General features: G+C 42.4%; 1 protein-coding gene across 1 annotated transcript; it reads right to left on the bottom strand.

The window, feature by feature from the left end:
* Positions 1 to 848: 848 nt before the first annotated feature.
* Positions 849 to 23583, bottom strand: LOC120644050 (disease resistance protein RGA5-like). Its single transcript, XM_039920591.1, has 7 exons — positions 22562 to 23583; positions 19811 to 21772; positions 14075 to 14118; positions 12855 to 12958; positions 1758 to 2263; positions 1505 to 1666; positions 849 to 1410 (listed from the first exon to the last, which is right to left on the bottom strand). Exons 1-7 carry the CDS (start codon positions 23320 to 23322, stop codon positions 1023 to 1025), a joined length of 3927 nt encoding a protein of 1308 aa, XP_039776525.1. The 5' UTR covers positions 23323 to 23583; the 3' UTR covers positions 849 to 1022.
* Positions 23584 to 23730: the final 147 nt, after the last annotated feature.

Here is a 23730-nt window from a genome sequence, read left to right as displayed (position 1 = left end):
AGATATTTAAACATGAAGGTGCAGGATTGATACTCTAAAATAGTGGGCATCAGGTCACCGTATACAAAAGATATTCTTTTCAAAGACCGATGTTTTGCAACACTGGGGGCACATCCTTGACAAACCGGTCTAGCCATCATTCACACTAATATAACCGGTAGGACTGCTACTTCGGCTATTGGAGTTTCATAACTTGTTAAGGCTGAAGTTAGTAGTTAGAGAGCTTATTGTTGGATATTTGCATAATCCAAGATACATTGAAAGAGCTGGTGAGTGCAAACAAGAGGGGTTCAAGAGTAATCTGCTCATCATCAAGTGTAGAATGGAAGTCATAATATTGAGCAGAATCGAATGACATGACCGGTACACAATATCACCCTTGAAAGCAAGGCAGGATTGGTGCGCAAGTGCTTCTTATTGTTTCAGTGCAGTTTTGGGCTATGAGAGATGTTTCTTGGTTCGTAAGCTTTACCAGGAAATAGGGGGGCATATGTTGACACCTAAAATTGGCAAATACCGAGGTTAGCTAAGCAGTCTGGGCGAACCGGTCAGACCGGTTGTAGCAACCGGTCAGACCGGTCTGAGTAACATTGTCAAATTGCCAATCGAACTACACCATTGCGTATATCTCGTCGAGACGATCGAAATGCATATATGGATCGTCCAATTTGGAGTCCGGATGAGGAAGTTATGCCTCCCGGAAGACTCGCACCCCGGCCTGACCGGTCCAGGGCGGTCAGACTGGTTCGGAGACCGGTTAGACCGGTCTGAAACGCCAATCCGAGTTATGAGTTATATTTTGACACAGAATTTGTTAGGGTTTTGTTAATCTCAAGATATGTGCCGTGTTTGGCATAATAATACTCTCCTACATATTCTTAAACAACAATAATAATTTGTACATCAATATCTCTTTCTCTCTTTTCCTGCAATTCATATATATTACGACCAATGGGCATCGTCTTGTGCATGGTACGCGCGCATCCCTATTTGCTGCAACGCGCTGGCGATTAGTTCTTCAGTCAAAGAGAATGAACTCGTCCAGGGAAAAACATGTCCTCATTCTGGGCTCCTCCTTGGCCCCAATTCGTCGTATTAGCTCGATCGAGTTCGACCGCGTCGGGCGTGGATACCTCGAAGCTGCCACCATCGGCCCCCTGCGCCGACGCGCTGCTGACACCAACTGAGCCCCCGCTGCTGAATCCATGGGCATACTGTTGTTGTCCAGCGCCGCCGCTGCTTTGGTTGGCCACCGCCGGCGGCGGAAGATCCAGGCTGCTGGGTCCCCGGGCCGGCGCATCATGGTTGTGCTTGCCCGTGTACGTGGTGACCACGACGCGCAGGTCGTGGGACGCGCGCTCCACGCGCTTGCGCATCGGGCAGCCGGCCATCGCGCAGCGGAAGTAGCTCCTGTAGCCACAAGGCAACATTTGCACGACGAGTTCAAGCTCAGGCTTGCACGAAGCGTACTTGGTTCCAATTTCGATTAGCAGGGTCGTTTTACCTTGGATTTGGGTTTCTCTGCAGCTTCTTCCGTCCGTACATCCTCCACCTGAAGCCGTCGTCAATTATGTCGACGTCGCTCGTGGCTTGGACGACCACTCTCGGCTCGAGCACGGTCCGGCGGCCGGCCAAGGAGATACCCTCGCCGTCACTGTTTTTCCTCCTGTCAAGGGATAATTAGATGGTACAAAAATAATTAATTCAATCCCCGCGCGCGTTCAAGAAAGAAAAACCTATGACCAGAAAGCACTCACAATCTCTTGGAATCCTTCTCGTGCTCGTCCAACCCGGAGCTATGCGGTGACCTCATGCCGACCACGTTCCCAACCGATGCCGAGGGATTCTCGAGCCCCGCGACGGTAACGCCCGACAATCCAGCAAACGTGTGATCGGACGCCTCGGCGCCGCTGTCCTGCAGCAGCTGCGCCGCCGCGCTGGAGTTCCTGCGCGTGTTCTGTGGCTTGGCATGGTTGTGCGAGCCCTTGTACATGATCTCCGTGGTCTGGCCGTCCAGCGATATCTCCACCTTCTTCTTGACGGGGCAGTCCGGGAAGCCGCACTTGAAGTAGCTTTGTTGGTTCTCGCTTACTCCTGCCTTCACTTTCTTCTTCAGTCCGTACTTGCGCCAGCTATAGCAGTCATATGGCGAGATCAGCTGGAATGCCGTGCTGAGCTCCTCGCTCACCGCCGCCGTCGGCATGTGGAAGGATATCCACTCCTCGCCCACACCCGCCGTTGTCCGCAACGAGAAGTCAGCCTCCTATAATTTGGAATGGAGTTGTACACAAGATTAATATTATTAGATTCACATAAAAGTACTTTTACAATTTTTAAATATCAATTAAATACATTATTTTAATAGATATTGCTATTCAAAGTTAAAAGTTCAACTTAGAAAAATATAAATGGATTCACAGCGTATTCAACAAGGTCAGTCAGCTAGCTATATATAGAGAATCATCTTGAAGTTTTTCCTATGAACAGATATATAATTGATAAGAAGTTGTTGAAGTCTGAGTGACATGCCAACCCTTCAATATCACACGCAATAAATAAATATTGGCAATTAATATTGACATATATACTCATCACTCTAACCATTCACACAGTATTATGAATTATTATATTGCATAAAAATTATATAATAGGATTTCTCACAATTTTACTTTTAGTCATAAATGGTGAAAGGTGTGTGTATTGGAGGGTGGAAGTTTTGTGTATTGGAGGGTGTGTTAAGTTGATGTCAGTGATGGCAAAGAAAAAAAAACTGGAGGGAGTAGTACTGTCACAGGGATTCCTACACATACCAGGTCAATTATGTCTACTGTAGCCGTGGGGTTCTCATTCGAATATGGCGACGCTTCAGGGAGCACATCAAGTGTCTTACCAGCGTCATCAATGACGCTGCCATATGCAAAATTAGGCTTATTGATGTGGTTGTCATTTAAATAATGCTATCACAACTAGAATTCCAACCGTTGCCGAGAGTTAATACGTGAGGGCGGCTTAGGTCAGTCTAACTGTGTGTTTTATAGGCATAGTTACCTAGACTGAGAAGTAGGTAACTGTACCAAATGAGTTTCATGGTGATGAAACTCTATCTTTCTTTCTTTTTCACATGTCAACAAAATTAATGATATTTAATGTCATGAAATCCTCCATGAAATTCCATTGAGATTGGTCTTATGCCAATTTCAGTGGGAGCGTCATAAGAGTATTATGGACATTAAATTTGCTAATACGTACCAATAGTATGAGGAGAGAGAAAAAATGAGTGTCATGAAATGTGAGAGTAGTGTCATCACCATGATACTTCACTGGCACAGTTAATAAAATTTCAATCTATATAACTGTGTCGATGACACTCTCACTCAGACTGGCCCTAGGGACATGCAGATTTAAGTACCAGTTTTGGTGTAATGGTTGAGGGTAGTTAAGTATCACATGAGCCATGCATTGCCGAGAGCAAGCTGGAAGCTGCGATGTTGTGTAATTTAAGCATGTTGTGTGATGGATATTCGAACTTTTTATATTTTAATGTTTAATTCGCAGAAATGGCTTGCAACATGATGCACGCTTCATTGTTTAAATTTTTTAGTGTGAAATTTGCCAAATAATATGAATAAAACTAAAATAATATTGTTACCGCCTAAATTTGCCAAATTATTGTAGATTGATGAACCGACAATGGATATACGGCGACCGGTGTACCATGGCGTGAATTATGGTCTAAAGTCTTTCTTGATGCGGCGGAGGCCCACAAGTCATCGAAAGATTTCATGTATTGTTCATGCCCCCTTTGCCTAAATAAAAAGGAATACTCTAAGAGAAGCACTCTACACGATCACATTTACAATCACTCTTTGGACCAAGCATGGTGAACCAGGAGTTGTGATGCAAGACGGTGAAGGAGATGATGATGATAACAACATTGCAGACTGGGCTCACTTATATGAAGTGGGTGCATTTGAAGATGAGGCAATGGACGAGGCTGAACAAATGGACGAGGTTGAATAAAATGCAGCAGAAGACCAACCACCTGATGAACTAATCAGGTCAGTGAAACTTTGAAATAGTCAAAGAAGTTTGAGAAGATGTTGGTGGATCAAAAAAATTGTTGTATCCAGATTGTAAGCAGGGACTGAAAAAGTTGGGTTTGACACTAGAAATACTACAGTGGAAGGCAGCTAACGGTGTCACCGATAAGGGATTTGAGGAGCTACTAGGAATCGTAAAAAACATGCTTCCAGAGGGGAATGAACTGCCATCTACAACATATGAAGCAAAAAAGGTTGTTTGCCCTCTTGGATTGGAGGTACAGAAAATCCGCGCGTGTCCTAATGACTGTATTCTCTATTGCGACGAATATGAGAAATTGGATGCTTTTCCTATCTATGATGCGAAACGGTACAAGATCAGGCAAAATGATCTTGGTGATGTCGACGGGGAGCCCGCTACGGAAAAAAATTCACGTTAAGGTGATGTGGTATTTCCCAATAATACCACGTTTGAAGCGACTTTTCAGAAACAAGTACCACGTTAAGTTGATGTGGTGGCACAAAGAAGAGCGTAAGCAAGATCATACACTAAGACACCCCGCAGATGGGTCCTAGTGGAGAAATGTGGATAGAGAATTTCCAGATTTTGATAACGACCTAAGGAACATAAGATTTGGTTTAAGTACGGATGTAATGAATACATTCGGCGAGTGGGGCAGCAGTCACAGTACATGGCCTGTGACCCTATGTATGTTCAACATTCCTTCTTGGCTATGCATGAAGCAGAAGTACATGATGATGCCGGTGCTTATCCATGGCCCGAAACAACCTGGCAATGACATTGACGTGTACGTAAGACTATTGGTTGATGAACTTTTACTAGTGGAAGAATGAAGGTGTACATGTGTGGGATGAGTACAAACAAGAGAATTTTGACCTCCGAGCATTGCTTTTCGTAACCATCAATGATTGGCCTGCACTTAGCAACCTCTCCGGTCAGTCGAATAAAGGATATCAGGCGTGCACCCATTGTCTTGATGAAACAGACAGCTTTTATCTGAAAAAATTGTGGAAAGATCGTATATATGGGTCATCGTTGATTTCTTCCCCTAAACCACCCCTTGAGAAAGAAAGGGAAACATTTCAAAGAGGAACTAGAAACTTGTGCTAATCCTATGTTCCATGATGGAAAATGTATTTTCTTGATGATAAAGGATGTCCTTGTAGTGTTCGGAAAGTTACGTGACAGCCAACAAGTTCCAAATGATGAAAACGGACATGCTCTAATGTGGAAAAGAAGTCTATATTGTGGGAGCTACCTATTGGAAAGTCCTGGAGATACGAAACTCAATTGATTTGATGCACTTAACAAAGAATCTTTGCGTGAACCTGCTAAGTTTCTTGGGTAGGCAAAAGATACCTTGGAAGCAAGACATGATCTAAAAGAAATGAAACAACGAGAAGACATGCGTCCTAAAAAGAGAGAGAAAGGACAACACTACTTACGTCCTACTAGCTACACTCTCAGGAAAGAGGAGAAGAAAAATTTGTTTGATTGCTTGAATAGTATGAAGGTACCATCTGGGTACTCCTCGAATATGCAAGGAAGAATAATTATGAAAGAGAAAAAGTTCACAAACTTAAAGTCTCATGATTGCCACGTCCTGATGGCAATTGCTTCCGGTTGCGCTAAGGGGTATTCTACCAGATAATGTATGATTGGCAATTGTTAGGCTATGTGCCTTCCTCAATGAAATTTCGCAAAAGGCTATCGATCCAAATAAGCTCACAAACTACAGAATGACGTGGTCCATTGTCTTGTCAGCTTTGAGATGGTGTTTCCACCTTCATTCTTTAATATTATGACACATCTTTAGGTTCATATTGTGAAAGAGATAAACATTCTAGGTCCTATATTCCTACACAATATGTTCCCTTTCGAGACGTACATAGCAGTCCTAAAGAAGTATAATCGATCTCGCCCAGAGGGATGCATCGCTAAGGGCTATGGAACAGAGGAGGTCATTAAGTTTTATGTTGACTTTATTGATGATCTTAGTCCAATTGAGGTTCTCATGTCACGCCATGAGGGGAGACTGAAGGGAAATGGCACAGTAGGGAAGAAATCTAATATGCAAATCCCCAAAAGTGAAATCCGCAAAGAAAACTTCACTGTTTTACAGAATTCATCCCACGTGGCTCCATATATGGACGAGCACATGAATATTATACGTTCCGAAAAACACAAAGAAGTCTAGGGCTTGTATTACATGTCATCACATAGATAGCTTTGCTATTTGACTCAGACGGAAACTCATGGATCACAGAATGAATGATGAACAATTGCAATGGCTGGCTAGGGGACCATCGATCACAATCTTGCAATACCAAGGGTACGAGATAAATGGATATACATTTTACACAAGAGCCCAAGACGAAAAGAGCACGAATCAAAATAGCGGTGTGCGAATAAATGCAATAAGCAATGATGGGGATAAAGACAGCTACTTTGGTGTCATCGAGGATATATGGGAGCTAGACTATGGGCCTTTGAAGATTTCTTTGTTTTAGGGCCAATGGGTGAACCGAATAGGAGGTGGCGTAACAACAGACCAGTACGGGATGACAATAGTGGACTTGAAAAAGATTGGATATAAAGACGAACCATTCGTCCTCGCCAAAAATGTCGTGCAGGTGTTCTATGTTAAGGACATGTCAAGCAAACATATGAAAAATCAAGGCAAGTCCGACGACGAGCCAAAATGCCACATAGTTATTCCAGGAAAAAGAATAATCATTGGAATTGAAGACATTTGGGACAAGTTAGAAGACTTTGATCAGTTTGATGACCGTCCTCTGTCTATGTTGACACTAGCATCCTGTTATCCAAAGAGGACGCTCCTTACTTACATCGCGATCACAATTAAGGGACATTCGTAAAAAGAAAGGTTATCAATGTTCTATTAAACAATGATGTGTAATCATTATGTTGTACTTTGATGTTCATGTGATCAAATGATTTATGTAAAGCCATGGAAGAACATCCCCATTAGCTTCAACCTATGGAAGAGAAGCAAAGCCACCGATAGTGATGCTGACATCGTCCCTGAAACTGAAAAGGAAATGTTATGGGTAGATGTGAAACGACACTTCAATGTTCTGGAGGAGAACGAACAACTATTTAAGAATTGGGTCATGAAGAAAATTGCTATTGCTTTTCAGACGTTCAAGAAAAACTTGAACAAAGACTACATAGGAAAGGGCCTCACCCCAAAATTTGAGAAGGACTTCAAGAATCAACGTCCTTACTAGGATGCATTTGTGCAATACAAATTGTCCGAGGACAGCGACAAGCGAACAGCACAAGACAAAGAGAATGCTAGCAAGAAAAAGCACTTCCATCATCTTGGACAAGGAGGTTGTTCTACAGCGATTCCGAAGTGGCAGAAGATGGAAGAAGACCACATTGCAAGAGGAATCGTACCGGAAACCTTCAACTGGCCGATGTGAGCAAAGTATTATTTTTATGCTCACGGAGGCACATTGAACATGAAAGATGGCTCGTTTGTCACTAGCGTCGCCATAAGAGAAGTGGCCGATAGGCTCGATGAGGCACTCAAGGCCGTGTCAGAAGGCAACTTCAAGCCTTATAGAGAGAAAGACGAGCTGACGTACACTCTCGGGATACCCGAACACACAGGACGTATCCGAGGCATGGGCATAGTTCCATGGAAGCATGACTTCAATGTTGACTTGGACACTTATCGAAGCCGAGCCAGAAAGAAGGCTGAACAAGAAGAGAAGATGCGTGCCCTAGAAGAACGGGTAGCTTCGATTGAAGGTGCAATTGCAGCTAGCCAGCAGCAACAACCAGCAGCAACGTCGTAGCAGCATCGCTTCCACAGAACACCCAGCCGCAGATCGAGCCGAAATGGTTGCGGAACATTACCCTGTGGACGACATCACCATGATGACCCCTGCGACCTTCTATATCAGCTAAGGAAAAAACTCAAAGTAGTCGCTCACAGGATTGTTGAAGTTCCTGTTCAAGGCGGGACAATCCATGGCATGACAATTCAAGAAGGATATGCTAGAGTCATGGTTGACCGTGTCAAGAAAGGATGGAAAGACCTCGACCTCGAGATCCCTAGAGGCAATGGAGATGAGGAATTAGGATAGGCCCTTGCAACTGACCTAGGGGACCTATGAGGAGGCGCCACGTGGCTTGGAAGAGGCGGTGGGGCCCACAGGCCAGTTCAGCCGACCTGGTAGGTCGGTCGGCCTGCCCGAGACTCCAGCCGCCCCCAGCTTCGTCCAGCAGGCTGTCCTGGGCTGCCTTGTCCTAGTCCCGTTGGTCTTGGCATGTCTTGTGTGGTCTGAACTAGGTTCTTGGGCTACACTTGGTCCATTTGAGCCTGAATCGTCGCTCTGATATTTTTTGTGATTTTATGTCGGGTCAAACTGTGCTTGCAACCTGCATATTAGCTCAAAAACATAACTTACATTTTCTAGAAGGTAAAGTATGGTTTAGGGACTTTATTGGATAAAGATGCGTGTAAGAAATGCAAACTCTCATGATTTTCTGATCAAGTTGACGCCAGGAAATGATCGTTAGTGAGCATCAACACTCGGGACCCCAGCGTTAGTCCATCGCCGTCACCGGCCGCTTCCCGAGACCCAGCGTTAGTCCGCCTCCGCCACCTCCACCTCCGGCCCCCTCGAAGAAGAAAAAATCTGATTGGGTCCCGCCACCGCCACCTCCAAGGCCGAAGAAGACCCAACAACGCAAGAAGAAAGAGAAGCCCCCGCCAGAGAAGTCAGGGTACGAAATGACTAATGAGTAATTGACAGCGTATGTGCAAAAAGAAGTGGACGATCACTTGAAGTCAAAGAAGCTTGAGCCAAAGGAACCAGTGGATCCAGCAGAAACGAAATACTTTCGCTTTGTCATGTGCCAACCAAAGCAGAAAGAAATCTTGTCGGACTACGACCGCTTGATCACAAAGTTGTGGGAGAAGAAGAGTAACCGTCGAAAAAACCAGACAGTTCTCCAGCTCGAAGAACAACCCAACCAAATGGTACCCCCTCTAAAAGTGCTTTCAAAAGAGGATGAAGCTACTGCTCAGTTTGTTGAGGAAACCTGCCTCACAAAAGGTCAGCTCCGAGGTGAAGATGAAGTCCCGCTTCACCCAAGCACAGGCAGAAAACCATTTGTAATGGGGCAACCCCTTATGTGACTAGAGTTGATTGACATGCTACCAACGAGAATGTGTGAGTTGCATGAATGGTACATGAAAGCATTGGCAGAGGGATATGTAATGCTTGCTACTCGAATTAAAGATATCCATTTCCATCGAGGGATGGAAGACGTATGGATTGATTTTTTTACCATCTTTAGTTTCTATACCATCAAGACACCCTAGACAAGTCCGTCGTCAGTGTATGGGCTATGTAAGTGTTTCCTCTCATTTCTATACTCTAGCTCTACTAAGTCTCTTTGCTTTCTCATCCCCTCCTTTTATTTGTAATCGTGCAGGATGAAACCGCAAGAATGCCGGAAGAATGGGATCTACAACATAGGCTTCATGGACCCAAATGTTATACATAAGGAGAGTCTACGCACCTGGCCAAATCGGAATGAGAATAAAATATTCATGGCCTTGAATGGGCAACACAATCGCACATTCATTTTGTCGCCGTACAACTTCGAGTGAGTACTTTGACTTTTTTTAATCACGTCAATTTGCCAATAAGTTTATATATCCAACATTTCTTCTAACCATGTATGTATCAACAGTTTCCACTGGATCCTACTTGTAATCGAGATCGATCGGTCCCGAGTTAGTGTGTTCGACTCGTTGAGCTAAAAGAAAAATATCAAAATATCATAGACATCATGCAAAAGGCATGGTCTCGGTTCCTCAGAAAACACATAGGAGTCACGTCAATGCCGTGTGAACTTGAAGTACTTGAATTAAAACTTGACAAGTCGGTATGAATATAATACATATCGCACATCTACTTTCATTTATTCAAACAACATGAATATTTCATAACCCACCTAAACAGTGTTTGAGACAGAAGCAAGGAACCAACCTCTACGGATACTACATATGCGAGCACATGCATTATTTTTGCAAAGCCACAAAGAGGATGACACAAAAAGCATTCGATGTGCATATAACATTAATAACAATTTCTTGCATTTAATTTCATGCACGTACTAACTGAAAATATTATTATTTATTTGTACTCGACAGATTTGGTGTATGAAAGAGGACCTCATCGAACTGGCAAGAATCAGGGCAATTCAAGAATCACTATGTGGATTCCTATTGGATGAGGTGATAAATCCAAAAGGTGAATTTGATTCAGATCAAAGGATAAGCGTGGCTCGAGCTAATCCAAAGAAGCGTTGCGGTGATGATGAAGACGATGACTAGAATTATTTAAGAATTTGTCGAAAAAAACTTATGAGCATTCATACTTGTAAATATTTTTGTAATCCCAAGTGCTCTACTATTAGAAGTAATTGTAATATTTCAAGTGTATATAAACATAATATGTATATAATTCCTTTTATTTGCTCGACACAAATACGAATGCTAGATACGAGTACGAATACACAAACCGCTACGAGTACGAGTACTAATACTAATTAATTGAAATTGAAAAGAAGAGAGAAGAAACATAAATGGCAATAAAATAAATAAATAAAACTTCTTTTAGTACCGGTTGGTATCACCAACCGGTACTAAGATGTCTGGCCTAGCTGCCTGCATGGCAAGCAGTTTAGTACCGGTTGGTGCCATTTTGTACCGGACGTGGTAACCGGTACTAAGTACACGCACACTTAGTACTGGAGGAGTGGTACCGGGCCGGGAACCGGTACTAACCGGGGGGTTCTCGCCCGGTACTAATACAAGTTTTTCTAGCAGTGTAATGTCATCATCAGTGCCTTTTTTTAAGACTTTACACTTTCGATTTTTGTTCAGGTGGGAGGTCCAAGATGTAGCGTGATGCCCGTTGTGTCAACAACAAATGGATCACTGCTCAAGGATATTTTTGTTTTGTTTTGGACTTTACCAGAATTGATACATTTTGTTAACTGAATTGTGACATGTAGCCAAAACTTATGATCTGTGGTGAGAAGCTAAATTTATGGATCTATAGATACCTATTTAGCCTAGCATGGATGGCTACCAGTTCTTTTGTGCAAGGGAAGCTGGAAGGCGATGGATTGCTGCTTCTGCCCGGAAGCAAAAATCATAAGTTTTGGATCACTGCTTGTTCCCCCTGCAATCAATCGGATATGTCCTGTTCACTTCTTGAATCAAGATGGAAGGTGTTGGTTCTACACGATCTGGGACTAGTGTAAAATGAATCGATGTCTAAATCCATGAGCACCTCGGGAGATCACAGGTTCATTAAATCTGCCAATGTCTGGTCTGAATTTTTCTCTTGTTTATTGACTCACGCTATATATATATATATATATATATATATATATATATATATATATATATATATATATATATAGAGAGAGAGAGAGAGAGAGAGAGAGATGCAACTTGAGATGAGAAACAGGAGTTTGTTAGATGATCAGTGCAGGATGTTGTAGTATTCGTCAGGTTTTCGGAATGTTCGATCGCCATTCAGTTATCTAAATGCCATTAAGTTCTGAAGAAGTTGACATTCAACATGTCAGTTCCGAAGCGCATACCCTCCGGCCTCCGTAGGAATTCAAAGCAGTAGCACGGAGGGATGCCGCCGGCAGAGACGACGATGACAGACGAGGGAGGCGGAGCAGGAGGTAACGGTGCCCGATCCCATCATCGAGGAGAACGAGATCCACATCTAGGGAGCTGGGTGCTGGGAGTACAGCTGTAGCGAGCCGAATCACCTGATAATCTAAACCTTCATCCGGACTCCGGAGTTGATGAGCAAGCTGATCCATTCTCATGCACTAGAGCCGAGGGAAGCTGCGTCTATTCCAGAGCCGAGGCGCCGTGTGCCCTCCGATCGCTAGGATGCCCATGCGGCGCTCATCGAGGGTAGGTCCTAACGGAGTACAGTTTGGGGACGGTCCCCATCCAATTTTTTCCCCGGTTGTGTCATTTCTCGAGACACGAATAATTTAATCCTATACAGTTAATGGGCGTTGGACCCGAGAGGTAATGGATGGGTGGGCTCAAATAAGACTATCAATTTTGAAATTTTCAGATTTTAAAATAAGACTACCATCGATTAATAGTGGGAGTATATTGGAGTGAATTACAAACAGGCTTGGATTAAATAAAAACTTATATAAAAAATAGGTGAGAGCCTTCCCTTCTGACTCAAAAGGACAGAATGCTAAAGACTAAGGTCAGTCTCAATGGGAGTGTCATCGGCACGGCTACCAAGACCATAAATTAGATAATCGAGCCGAAGGAGTGTCATGGTGATAACACTCCTCTCACATTCAATGACATTCTCATCTTCTCTCTTTATAATGCTCTATCATATTAGTAAATTTAATGCTCATAAAAGTACTGCTATGACACTCCCATTGAGACTGGCGTAATTAATAAAAAGTTGTTGAAGTATACATCCCAACACTTCTCTATCACGCACAATAAATACTGGCAGTTAGTATTGGCATACTCATAACTCTCCATTCACACAGTTTTATGAATTATTGCATAAAAATAATATAATAGGACTTCTCACAATTTTCTTTGAAATTATCATACTTCTAGTCATAAATGGTGAAAGGTGTGTGTACTGGAAAGTGTATTAACTCGATGTCAGTGATGGCAAAGAAAAAAAAACTGGAGGGAGTAGTACTGTCACAGGGATTCTTATACATACCAGGTCAATTATGTCTACTGTAGCCGTGGGGTTCTGCTTCAAATATGGCGACGCTTCGGGGAACACATCAAGTGTCTTACCGGGGTCATCAATGACGATGCCATCTGCAAAATTAGGCTTATTAATGCGGTTGTCTGAAAAACATTCGTGAACTATTTATCAATATGGAGCAAGATTTAAATAATATGCTACCACAACTAGAATTCCAACATTTTGCCGAGAGTTGGTCCAATGGCGATGCAAGATTTAAATAATATGCTTACGGCGATGCAGATTTAATAAGTACCAGTTTTGGTCCAATGGCTGAGGGTAGTTAAGTATCTCATTAGCCATTGCCGAGACCGAGAGCAAGCTGGAATCAGCGTCAGAGTAGTTGCGGATCAAGAATTGAGGACGGAATGCCTTGCCTAGGCGATCCGGATTATCAGGTTGGACTCTATCTAATACTTGTATCGCGAGATATCGACTCTGATCCTTGAATCATCCCAATCTTGCCCAGGTGGTCGTAGTGGCTTGTCTTGTGGGTATCGAGGACCCATTGCATGTGTCCTCCACTTAATACTCTCTATGTTTAATTGTTTTATTCATGGCCTCAGTAGGGCATGTTTGTCTATTAAATATACCATAAGTGTATTTATTTAAAGTATAGTATCATGGCAGTATCTTGTGCAGGATAAAGTTTTAGGCACGATAGCTTTTATATGTATGTCCAAAAAGAAACTATATTATGGGTCCACATTCATATACACAGCATGACAACAACTAATTGTTTCAAAAGCTTCTAAGAAAAAAAACATGATAGTATATCTATTGGAGGTGGTCTCTAGAGACCAGTTTATTGTCACTGACATTGCAGCCTTGGATACAACATCATGTAGCCTTAGAGATATGGATGTTCATTTGATTTTTCTTTTCTCTTAGAGCTAGTAATTCCATGCTTAGTATATAGAGTGTGGTATTGATAAACAGTGAAACAGATGGAGTGAAAATTCATTAGCAGGCATTGGAAATGCATATTTCATACATTTCTATCTATGGACTTCTGGTTACACATGAATAAACTTTAGTGTCAAATGGACCTATAGATAATTTCTTATGACTACATATGCACATAGCCATTAAAATGATATGTGAAACATATTTATAGCGAAAACTAAAAATATATTTGTTATCAAAGAAGAAATTGATAATTGATTGGATGGGAAATGAAACAAAATTACCTAGATGAGAAGTGCTTGCTTGTAGATCAGAAAACTGGGATATCCTGATACAAGGAACATGTTAATTCCATTAAAATTGGAAGAAACTAGAACAAGCAGCTACTAAAACTGGGATATCCTGATAGAGCTGCTAATTTATAAATATGAATGCTCCATTTATCAAAAACTTGTAGAACCAATCAACCATTGATATTTTTACTTGCTGTGTTTCACTTTCACTATACTCAAGTTTAAGGATGATTGCTCATGAATCTGAGCCCTATTGTTCACACGTGTCTTGATTTCAAATATTCAATTGATACTGTTCTACATGGAAGAATGCTGCTTATATCTGATAACCTATTAAGTCAGACATTAAAAACAAATTTCAGATAAAATGGATGCCTTCCATTTGACAAATAAATATTGTATTTTGTTTCTCCATCATGGAGATTTCATATATCAAACAATAATATCATCAGAGATATTATGCAATTTTGGAGTAGCAAGCTATGCAATTTTGAGTTGCTTAACTCTGTTTACATCACTCTCCTTCCAAAGAAGGATGATGCTGCTAGCATCAGAGATTTCAGGCCAATCAGTTTGGTCCATTCTTTCGCAAAGCTCATCACAAAGCTCCTAGCAAATAGACTTGCTAGCCGATTGTGTTATGAATAGCACTTGTATTCATTACGAGGGCTCTAGGCACGAATATATACATGCACAGGTATTAGGAAATATGCACAAAACCCCTTATATAACGGGGAAACTACAAAAGATACATATACATCTAACACCCCCCCTCAAACTCAAGGTGGATCAATGACACTGAGTTTGGAGAGATAAAACATGTGCTGAACTCTGGTTTGTGCCTTAGTAAAGAAATCTGCCAACTGAAGCTCTGAAGGCACATACTGAAGAGCAATAACATCATCCTGTACCTGTACTCGTGTATAAGAAGTATCAACACCAATATGCTTAGTGAGCTCATGCTTCACCGGATCACGAGCAATGCTAATAGCACCTGTACTGTCGTACAAAACAGGAGTCGGCCCAGAAACAGAAACACCAAAATCCTCAAGTAGCCACTGCAGCCAAGTAACCTCTGCTGTCACAAGAGCCATAGCTCGCAACTCAGCCTCTGCACTCGAATGAGAAACTGCAACCTGCTTCTTAGTCTTCCAAGCAATGAGAGAACCGCCAAGGAAAACACAATAAGCAGAAAGAGATCGACGACTGCTTCTTAGTCTTCCAAGCAATGAGAGAATCACCAAGGAAAACACAATAAGCAGAAAGAGATCGACGATCAGTGGAATCACTAGCCCAAGTAGCATCAGAATATGCATGAAGCCGTAAAGAGCTGGAGCGAGGAAAGAACAAGCGACGAGATATAGTCCCACGAAGATAACGCAGAACACGAAGAAGATGACTATAGTGGATATGAGTGGGAGCAGAAACAAACTGACTCAGGATATGGACAGCATATGAGATGTCAGGACGAGTAACGCCAAGATAAACAAGACTCCCAACAAGATGACGATAACGAGTGGGATCTGTAAGGGGCTCCCCATCAGTGGCACGAAGATAAACATTAAGTTCCATAGGAGTCTCTATAGTACGGTGGTCAGTGAGAGAAGCACGATCAAGAAGATCCTGAATGTACTTTTCTTGGGACAGGTAGAAACCTTGAGGTTTGGAAAAAACCTCAATCCCAAGAAAGTAACGAAGGGGACCTAGATCAGACATAAGAAACTGCTCACTGAGATGTGCCTTCACAAAGGCAATATACTCAGAGTCATCTCCAGTGATGATCATGTCATCAACATAAAGGAGGAGAAGAGTACGACCACAAGAGGAAGTGTGGACAAAGAGCGCAGGATCATGAGAGGGCCCTCCCCCTCTTCAAGCTATTGAGGAGGTCCGGTCCATTCTCTTGGACTGAAGAGGCTGAACAAGCCTTCCAGGAACTGAAGCAGCACCTCACCTCACTGCCAGTATTGGTGGCTCCAGAGCCAGGTGAGACGTTGTTTTTGTATCTTGCTGCGTCTGCAGAGGCGGTCAGCATGGTGCTAGTGGCCGAGAGGACGGAGCAAGCTCGCCAGGGGGACACCAGGGCCCCCTAGCCAAGGATGGTGAGCCGGACCACGGATATGGGGGTCCGGCAGGCACTCCTCTGTCTGAAGGTCCGGACCCCGGGCAAGGGGGTCCGGAGGAGCCTCGACCCAGTGGGAACCCAGAACCGCTGGGGGCCCAAGGACCTGACGTGGTGGACAAGGGCGAGCCGGACCCGGTGGCCAGGGTTCGGACCTACTGACAAAAGCTGGTAGAAGTGTTTTAGTGCAGTATGTGCTCACTTCCATAATCTATCTTGTGCTTGTCCTGGATCTCCCAACTGGGACATTGCAGGCCATCGATAAAACTAGAAGGGGCTTTTTGTGGAGAGGCAGAAAAGATACAAGGGGTGGTCATTGTTTAATTGCTTGGCCCAAAGTCACTCGACCACATGACTTTGGAGGTTTAGGAATCTCTGATTTACAGAAATTGGGATGGGCCCTGCGACTAAGGTGGTTGTGGCTTCAAAAGACTGAACCTAGAAAACAATGGGCCTTCTTTCCTGTCCACTCCTCACCGCAAGTTAAAGCCTTCTTTGCAGCTGCCATCATTTTAGAAGTGGGCAATGGCAAGAATACTTGTTTCTGGACTGACAGATGGCTTGGTGGTCAAAGTCTACAAAATTCCTTTCCTAATCTATTTAGAGCAGTGGCTTCTAGAGCAAGGAAAGAAAGGTGTTTGATTCTCTCAATAATAGAGCATGGGTTTCTGACATAAGAGGCGCACTCACAGTACAGATCCTAATTGAATACATTTATCTATGGGAGATGCTTTCAAATGTTGAGCTGCAACCAGATGTTGAAGATACACATATTTGGCAATTCTCCAATACTGGCCAGTACACCTCAAAATCGGCATATGAAGCTCTTTTCATTGGAGCTATTCAGTTTGGTCCATGGGAGAGAATATGGCGAAGTTGGGCCCCTAGCAAGTGCAAGTTTTTCTTGTGGGCAGCTGCACACAAAAGATGCTGGACAGGAGACCGGTTGGCAAGAAAAGGGTTACAACATCCTGCTGCTTGCCCACTTTGTGACCAAGCTCAGGAAACAATTGACCATCTTTTAGTCTCTTGTGTCTTTGCTCGCCAGATGTGGTTCTATATTTTGCAAATATTTGGTCTACAAGAGCTGGCTCCAAACCTTGAGGATGAAAACTTTGATGAATGGTGGGTGAATACAAGTGGCAGGGTGTCTGGTCAAGTCCTTAATGCTTGAACTCCATCATAATCCTAGGAGCTTGGAATTTAAGGAATCACCGCAATCGATGTGTGTTCGATGGTGCTTCTCCTAGTATCTCGAACATCATCTCGACCACCTTTGAAGATCTGCAGCAGTGGTCCTTGGCCGGGGCTAGAGGAATTTCCTTTCTCCTCGCCCTGACGCCTAGAGACAATTAGATTTTGGTCTAGTCCTGGTCTAGTATTTTCTCTTCGAAAGACAAATCAGTTTAGTTGTTTTTTTAGGGGGGGGGGGGTTACAGCCCCTTCTCATATGTAACTTTTTGGGGGGAAAATTCCCCTTTTTTTCTTCTTAATATAATGACGCAGTTCTCCTACGCGTTCGAGAAAAAAAAATAATAACATATATTAAGAACCCCAATAATTTCCTAGGATGGGTATTTGTTCGATTAACCTCGAGGCTAATAATAAGCCCGAGGTTAAGAGTCCCATTAGGCTCAAATCGCGTCCTGATTGGCCCAGAAACCAACCCTAGTCGGTCCCCTATTACCCAATGCAATATTCAATGGAGAGGTCGGCCCCTCATACAAACAAAGATTTTGAGAGGTCAAACCCGACTCCAACATTCTTAATCCGATCTAAAGGTGCACTGAGATGAAGGGAGGGCTGCTGCCACTGCGCTACTATCATGTCATCCTCAAGTTCAGTGAACTACATGCTCGGTATGCATCTATATCTCATACTTTTAGATCAACGTGTTTTAGATCTAGATGTAATGATTATTTATGGTTGACGTTCTTACTCATGCAAATCATACAGTATTTTCTCCCACCTTTGTAATCATTCAAGAATGGAGAACCTCTAAAAACGGGAGTTCAAATAATTGCAATAAAGATTAATCAAAAGTAGCAAAAAATGTCAATTTCTAACACTAAGTAGATTAGCGAACTAAAACTATATTGAAGTTTACCCAGAAGTTAAATAGATGATTAAAAACACAGAAGCAATCTTCAAGTGACCTCCTAGACATATATAATGGATCAATAGGATAGTAGAATCTGTGAGCCCATTGATTATTGGCCCACAGAAATAGTAATAAGATTACAAGTGTACAAATTTCAGGAGGCAAACAGTTAACATAATTAGAAATGGAATTTTATTTTTTATTTCAATTTTTAGATTTTTATTTCATATAAAATCTTAATAACAAGCAAACCCACATTCAAAATTATGATATTACGATTATAACTTTAAATTGAGAAGAACATAATGAAGGTTTCAGTTTCATCTTTCAATTGTTAAACTATTGTTATGAATGTTTTATTTATCAAAAATTTCTAAAACCAATCAAAACTATTTTTACCTTCCTGGTAATGTGTTTCACTGTACTCAGGATAAAGGACAGTTGTAGATTAGGTAGAAATGTACTATTACTCAAACTAGATGCTCCCTCTTAGGGACACCTGTATATAAACTGAAATATGCAGATCATTATATACAATGTAAAAATGATTGATGTAAATGACTTGCTGTACATTGAGGCATAAGTGTGAGTTCGTCCTTATTTTTCAAGCTATGGGTTACTGTCTATTTTGGGATACCAAAGGTTGACCATTGCTCCTGTTTGTAATCGAAGTAGGGGCGACAGTGGCGGATCTAGGATTTCTAGTTAGGGTGGTCCAATCCAGTAGAAGAAATTTTTAGATATATTAGTGAATAAGTTAATTTAATCTCATAAAAAATATAATTTCTTGCTTTTCATCTTGTCAATTGTTGTACATAAGAAAATAATTAGCAGCTAATTTCTATGAGTAATAAATAAGGACGGATTAGAGAAAACCTGGAGATATGAGTGCTTGGGACAAATCTTAGAGTGGGCCGGGGCCCAACCGGCCCACCCCCTAGATCTGCCCCTGAGGGGCAATGGTACAAACCAACAGGGGCATGGTATACAAAGTTGAAAAGACAAGGGCAAATATGCAGTTGAGATAAAAATTCGGACAAAATTGTAAATGGCCCATATAAGTACCTACCATTGGTAGTTTCCAAAACTAGGGCGATGGGGCATTTACTTTCTCCCTTCCCAAGTGATGGCAGAATCACTATTCACTAGTGGTGGGGGCCTGTATTTTTTTTCCTTTTTTGACAGAACTGTCAGGTGGATTGGCAATCAGGTTTCATGTACTCTGCTTTCTACTGGTTGGGGCTAGAGTACGTTTATTGCCCCTTGGCTTAGGGATGTTCTTCTGGGCGTCAGTTCTTACACTGTTAGTTACATAACACAAAGGTACTTTATCAACAAATCCGTTGCCGTAGTTGTTTGTGTGGTTGAAGCATTAATTTCAGATATATTGGCAACTGAATTTTGAAATATCAAATTAAAACAATGAAGGGAGAGTTGGGAGTCGATGGAGATACAAATGTTTTTAAGATTTCAAGGCATTTTAAAGGAAGACAAAGGCACATACTCTTCGTCGAATGAATCAACCCATTGCATATTGATCATGGGAAGCCCTGAATTCTTGCTAATGGTGTCGATGAAGGCAGATTCTGCAGCCATCCTGTCTGATTCCTCGACCCCAGCTCCAGCCCCAATTCGTGCGGCAACTTCTCGGAGATTTAACAGGTGCTCAATGCCAGCAAGCATACCACTATACTGATCTCCCCTGTGGGCATTAAATTCTAGCTTGAGCTTCTGAAGATTTGGCATTGCTTTTGCCTGAAAGGCAAGGTGCAGAACGCCACACCTAAATTTGAAATACTTGAGAACTGGGAATGTGGCAGATTTGAAGACAATGCTTTCTCTAGTTGGTTTCCTGACATATAACGAGAGATTAGTGAGTTCCTGTAATCCGATGATGACGTCAATATCATCACCCAGCAGATCAGCAACAAGAACTTTCAAAATGCGCAGGTTACGGAGTTGCCCAAACCATTCGGGAAGTCTTGAAAAGATGCAAATGGGCGGCAACATCTCAAGTATCTGAAGAGAAACGGGCACACAAGACACACTGTTCGAGCAATCTGAGTAAATGCTCGTGCATGAAGCACCAGGAGCTAGAACAAGAGAATTTAGGTTGCCAAGTTTTCCGAGCGAAGAAACCAAAGCCATCAATTTTCTCTTCAGACGGTCAGATGGGGCTCCAGAACAGGTGAGATGAAGCTGATGCAGGTTTTTCAACTCGCCAAGGCTTCTTACATTGTCCTCAGAATTACTGCTAAGGTCAAAGGACTGAAGTGTACGTAGAGATCTCAAGTACGCAATACCATCGGGCAAATTTATGTCACCATAAAGACAGAGGTGCTGCAACGTTGCGAGGTTTACAATATCTGTTGGAACAGTAGTTACTTTTGCATAGATTTCCAGTGTTTCCAAATATTGTAGTGCTTTCATCATGGTCGGTAGCTTTACAGTGACATTAGTTGAAACCCACAAGTACCTCAGCTGAAACAATCTGTCAATGCCACTCAGGTCCAACTCATCTCCATGAGCACCCCAAACTTCAAGGTTTAGAACTCTAAGTGACTCAAACTCTGTAATGGATGGCAGACACTCAACAAGTCCATAAAAGAATAAAGATCGCACTGGGGCCAGTGTGATGCCTTCTGGTTTTGTTGCATATTTGGCATTACTGAATCTGATAGACAGTCGACGAACCTTTGCAGAAAGCTTTGTAGAGATTTCAGAGTAGTCTATCACAGTGATGAAATTCCCTTCCATGGACTCGCATCTGATAACTTCAAAGATAGTAGAGTGCACTGTGTAGAACATCACCTCATCTGAGAAATTGATACGGTTTGGCTGAATGAATCCCCTGTAGACAAGCTCGTCGAAATAAGACTCTGCAATTTTGCTGGTAGCTTTTCCATCTGCTGCACTGATAAAACCTTCTGCAGTCCATTGCTTCAACAAATCAGTCTTTAAGAACATGTACCCCTCAGGAAACATATGAAAATATAGTAGGCATGTCTTCAAATGATGTGGAAGGCTATTGTAGCTCAGGTGTATTATTCCTCTCAGCATGTCTTCTGAAGTAAGATTATTTCTTATATCGCAAGATAAGGATTCCTTGATATGGTGCCAGAGCTCTGAGTTGTCCGGTTTGCTTGCTAAAACTCGAGCTATGCAAAGTGTTGCTAGTGAGAAACCGCGACATTTTTTTATAATTTCTTCTGAAACTTCCTTAAGTTGTTCAGAGCATTCATGATTGGAGCCGAAGGCTCTGTTGAAGAGCAATTCTCTTGTGTCATTTCTGCTTAGCGGCTCCATCGTGAATATACCATCAGATTGATAATCACAGCACTCTAGAGCTACATCCTGAATATCTGTTGTTACTAGTACTCTGCTACAATGTGTGTCCTCTGGGAAAGCACTGCTAACAATATCCCATGATGTTGTTTCCCACAAACCATCGATTACAATGAGATACCTGCAAAATTATTTCAAATGTTAGGAATATGTCAGTGCCAGGCTAGCTGCAATATATAGAAATTACAGAAACCTGCAAGCAGTGGATTAAAATTGAAAATAGGAAGCATTTGCTTTGTATCATTGGCTTCACTGTTTCTCTGATGGCTGTACTCTTGTTTGACCTAACAAACTTTGCATGCTTTTGAATTAGTAAGGTACGAAACATAGGTATCGACTTTTATCACGGTTTTAAAGTTTGTTGCAGAAAAAAAATCAACTTGTGTTAGCAGAAACAGAAATGGTAAGTCCCTCATCAACTTGTCTTTATTATCTCCATCTTTCTTGCAATTTATTAGTTGCCAGATTTTCTCAATTTTGCTGCTCATCAGGGGGTGTAAATGGTACTGATAATATCCATCGGTATTTGAGTTCGGATTCGTTTAGAGGGGTTAATATCTGACCGTATCCGAGTCTGGATATTCAGTATCCGACACCATAACCGAATCCGAATACTTAGCTCAGTTTTTTATGATGTCAATATCCATTTATATCTTATCCGACCAATTTGATACTATCCGTACCCGATCCGAATCCGAGAAGGAAATTAACTACCGCTCAAACAGAAATCTGAACAGGAAATTCTTTACATATGTAACGCAACTACTATATTTAGATTTAATTTTCTGAATTTTGTCATGTCAATTTTCATGAACCCTTAGCCATTGCATCATATAAATGCTCAAAACGGAAAACTAGTCATGCTACCTGCTTCTGAAATAGAAAGGAGCACCGCTTACGCATACTATACCTCTTCTGTTGGAGAAGTTTTCTTAGGTGGTCAATGAGATCTTGCACAGTGAGACCTTGAGGGGGTCGTTGATGGCGCTGGACTTGGAAAATCATGCTCCGGAGAAGCCTCCTGGTATCAGGCATCTTTGAGGCTCGAACAAAAGCTCGACACTGGAACTGCCCTCCAATTTGACGGTAAACTTCTTTGGCAAGAGTAGTCTTACCAACACCCACAGGTCCATATATGGATACCACTATCCTCTGCTCGACATCGATGTTAAGCTGCTTGATAAGTTGGGCCTTGGAATCACCAATACCAACAAGTTCTGTGGCCTCCCCGTTGAGCCTTGGAATCCAGCCTTGCCCATCGACCACAACTCTAGGATCCGATGCCCAACGACCAAGATCATACCTGTTGTGTCGTTCGTGGGCGTCCTTGGCCTTGTTCACAAGACTACTTAATTCATCGACCCCGGAGCTGGACACTTCATCAGTATTGGGGTCGGAATGCATCTTGTCAATATAATCCTCAATATCATACGACAGATCCCGCACCTCGTTCATCCAGTGCCTCACCATCATGTTGGGAGCCTCCATCCATGACAGATTCACAAGGAACTTGTTTATTTCTTCGAGATCTTGCTTGAGGAGCTTGAGCTTGTCCTTCTGAAGCTGCAGTGGCTCTGGCAGCTGATCCTCTGGAGAGACCAGCAATGAACAGAGCTTCCCAAGAAGGGAGCCCATGGCGCCCAGCGAAGAACTGGACATCTGAACCTCCATCTCTTATTGGAAGAAACCAAAGCTTTGAGAGGAGGCGTAGCTACCCACTCCACGCCATGTAGTCTCTGACTGGCACCGCAGATGCAAATCTGAGGGGGGAAGGAAAACAGGGAAAGAGAGGAATGGTTTCTTCAGCCTTCAACAACTGTGGTGCTGCTAACCTGTGGGCGAGTTAAAAAAGCAATATCACAGGAACTCCTCTGTTCACTACAAAATATGGAGTGCATTGTTGCTGCCAGACAAGGGCAACCATGAGTCCATGAGAAGTTGGTCGTCCCCAGTACCATATACAAATTATTGTATAATAGAAGTCCCTTTTACTTCTTTTGTTGCAGTGGTAATATTGATGTCATACAGGTAGAGTTTAATAATACAAACTTATAGTATCCATTCCATTATTAACTCCTT

The sequence above is a fragment of the Panicum virgatum genome, chromosome 8K, assembly GCF_016808335.1.
Source record: "Panicum virgatum strain AP13 chromosome 8K, P.virgatum_v5, whole genome shotgun sequence".
NCBI lineage: Eukaryota > Viridiplantae > Streptophyta > Magnoliopsida > Poales > Poaceae > Panicum > Panicum virgatum.
Note: the sequence above shows the minus strand (reverse complement) of the source record. Positions and strands in the feature narration are given on the sequence as shown.

Coding starts and splice junctions, on each gene's coding strand:
- LOC120644050 (XM_039920591.1), bottom strand. CDS start 23,322: ATGGAGGTTCAGATGTCCAGTTCTTCGCTGGGCGCCATGGGCTCCCTT. Junction 2,264..12,854: donor CAGTAGACATAATTGACCTG/GTATGTATAAGA, acceptor TCCAAATTATAG/GAGGCTGACTTCTCGTTGCG. Junction 1,411..1,504: donor CAGAGAAACCCAAATCCAAG/GTAAAACGACCC, acceptor TTGTGGCTACAG/GAGCTACTTCCGCTGCGCGA.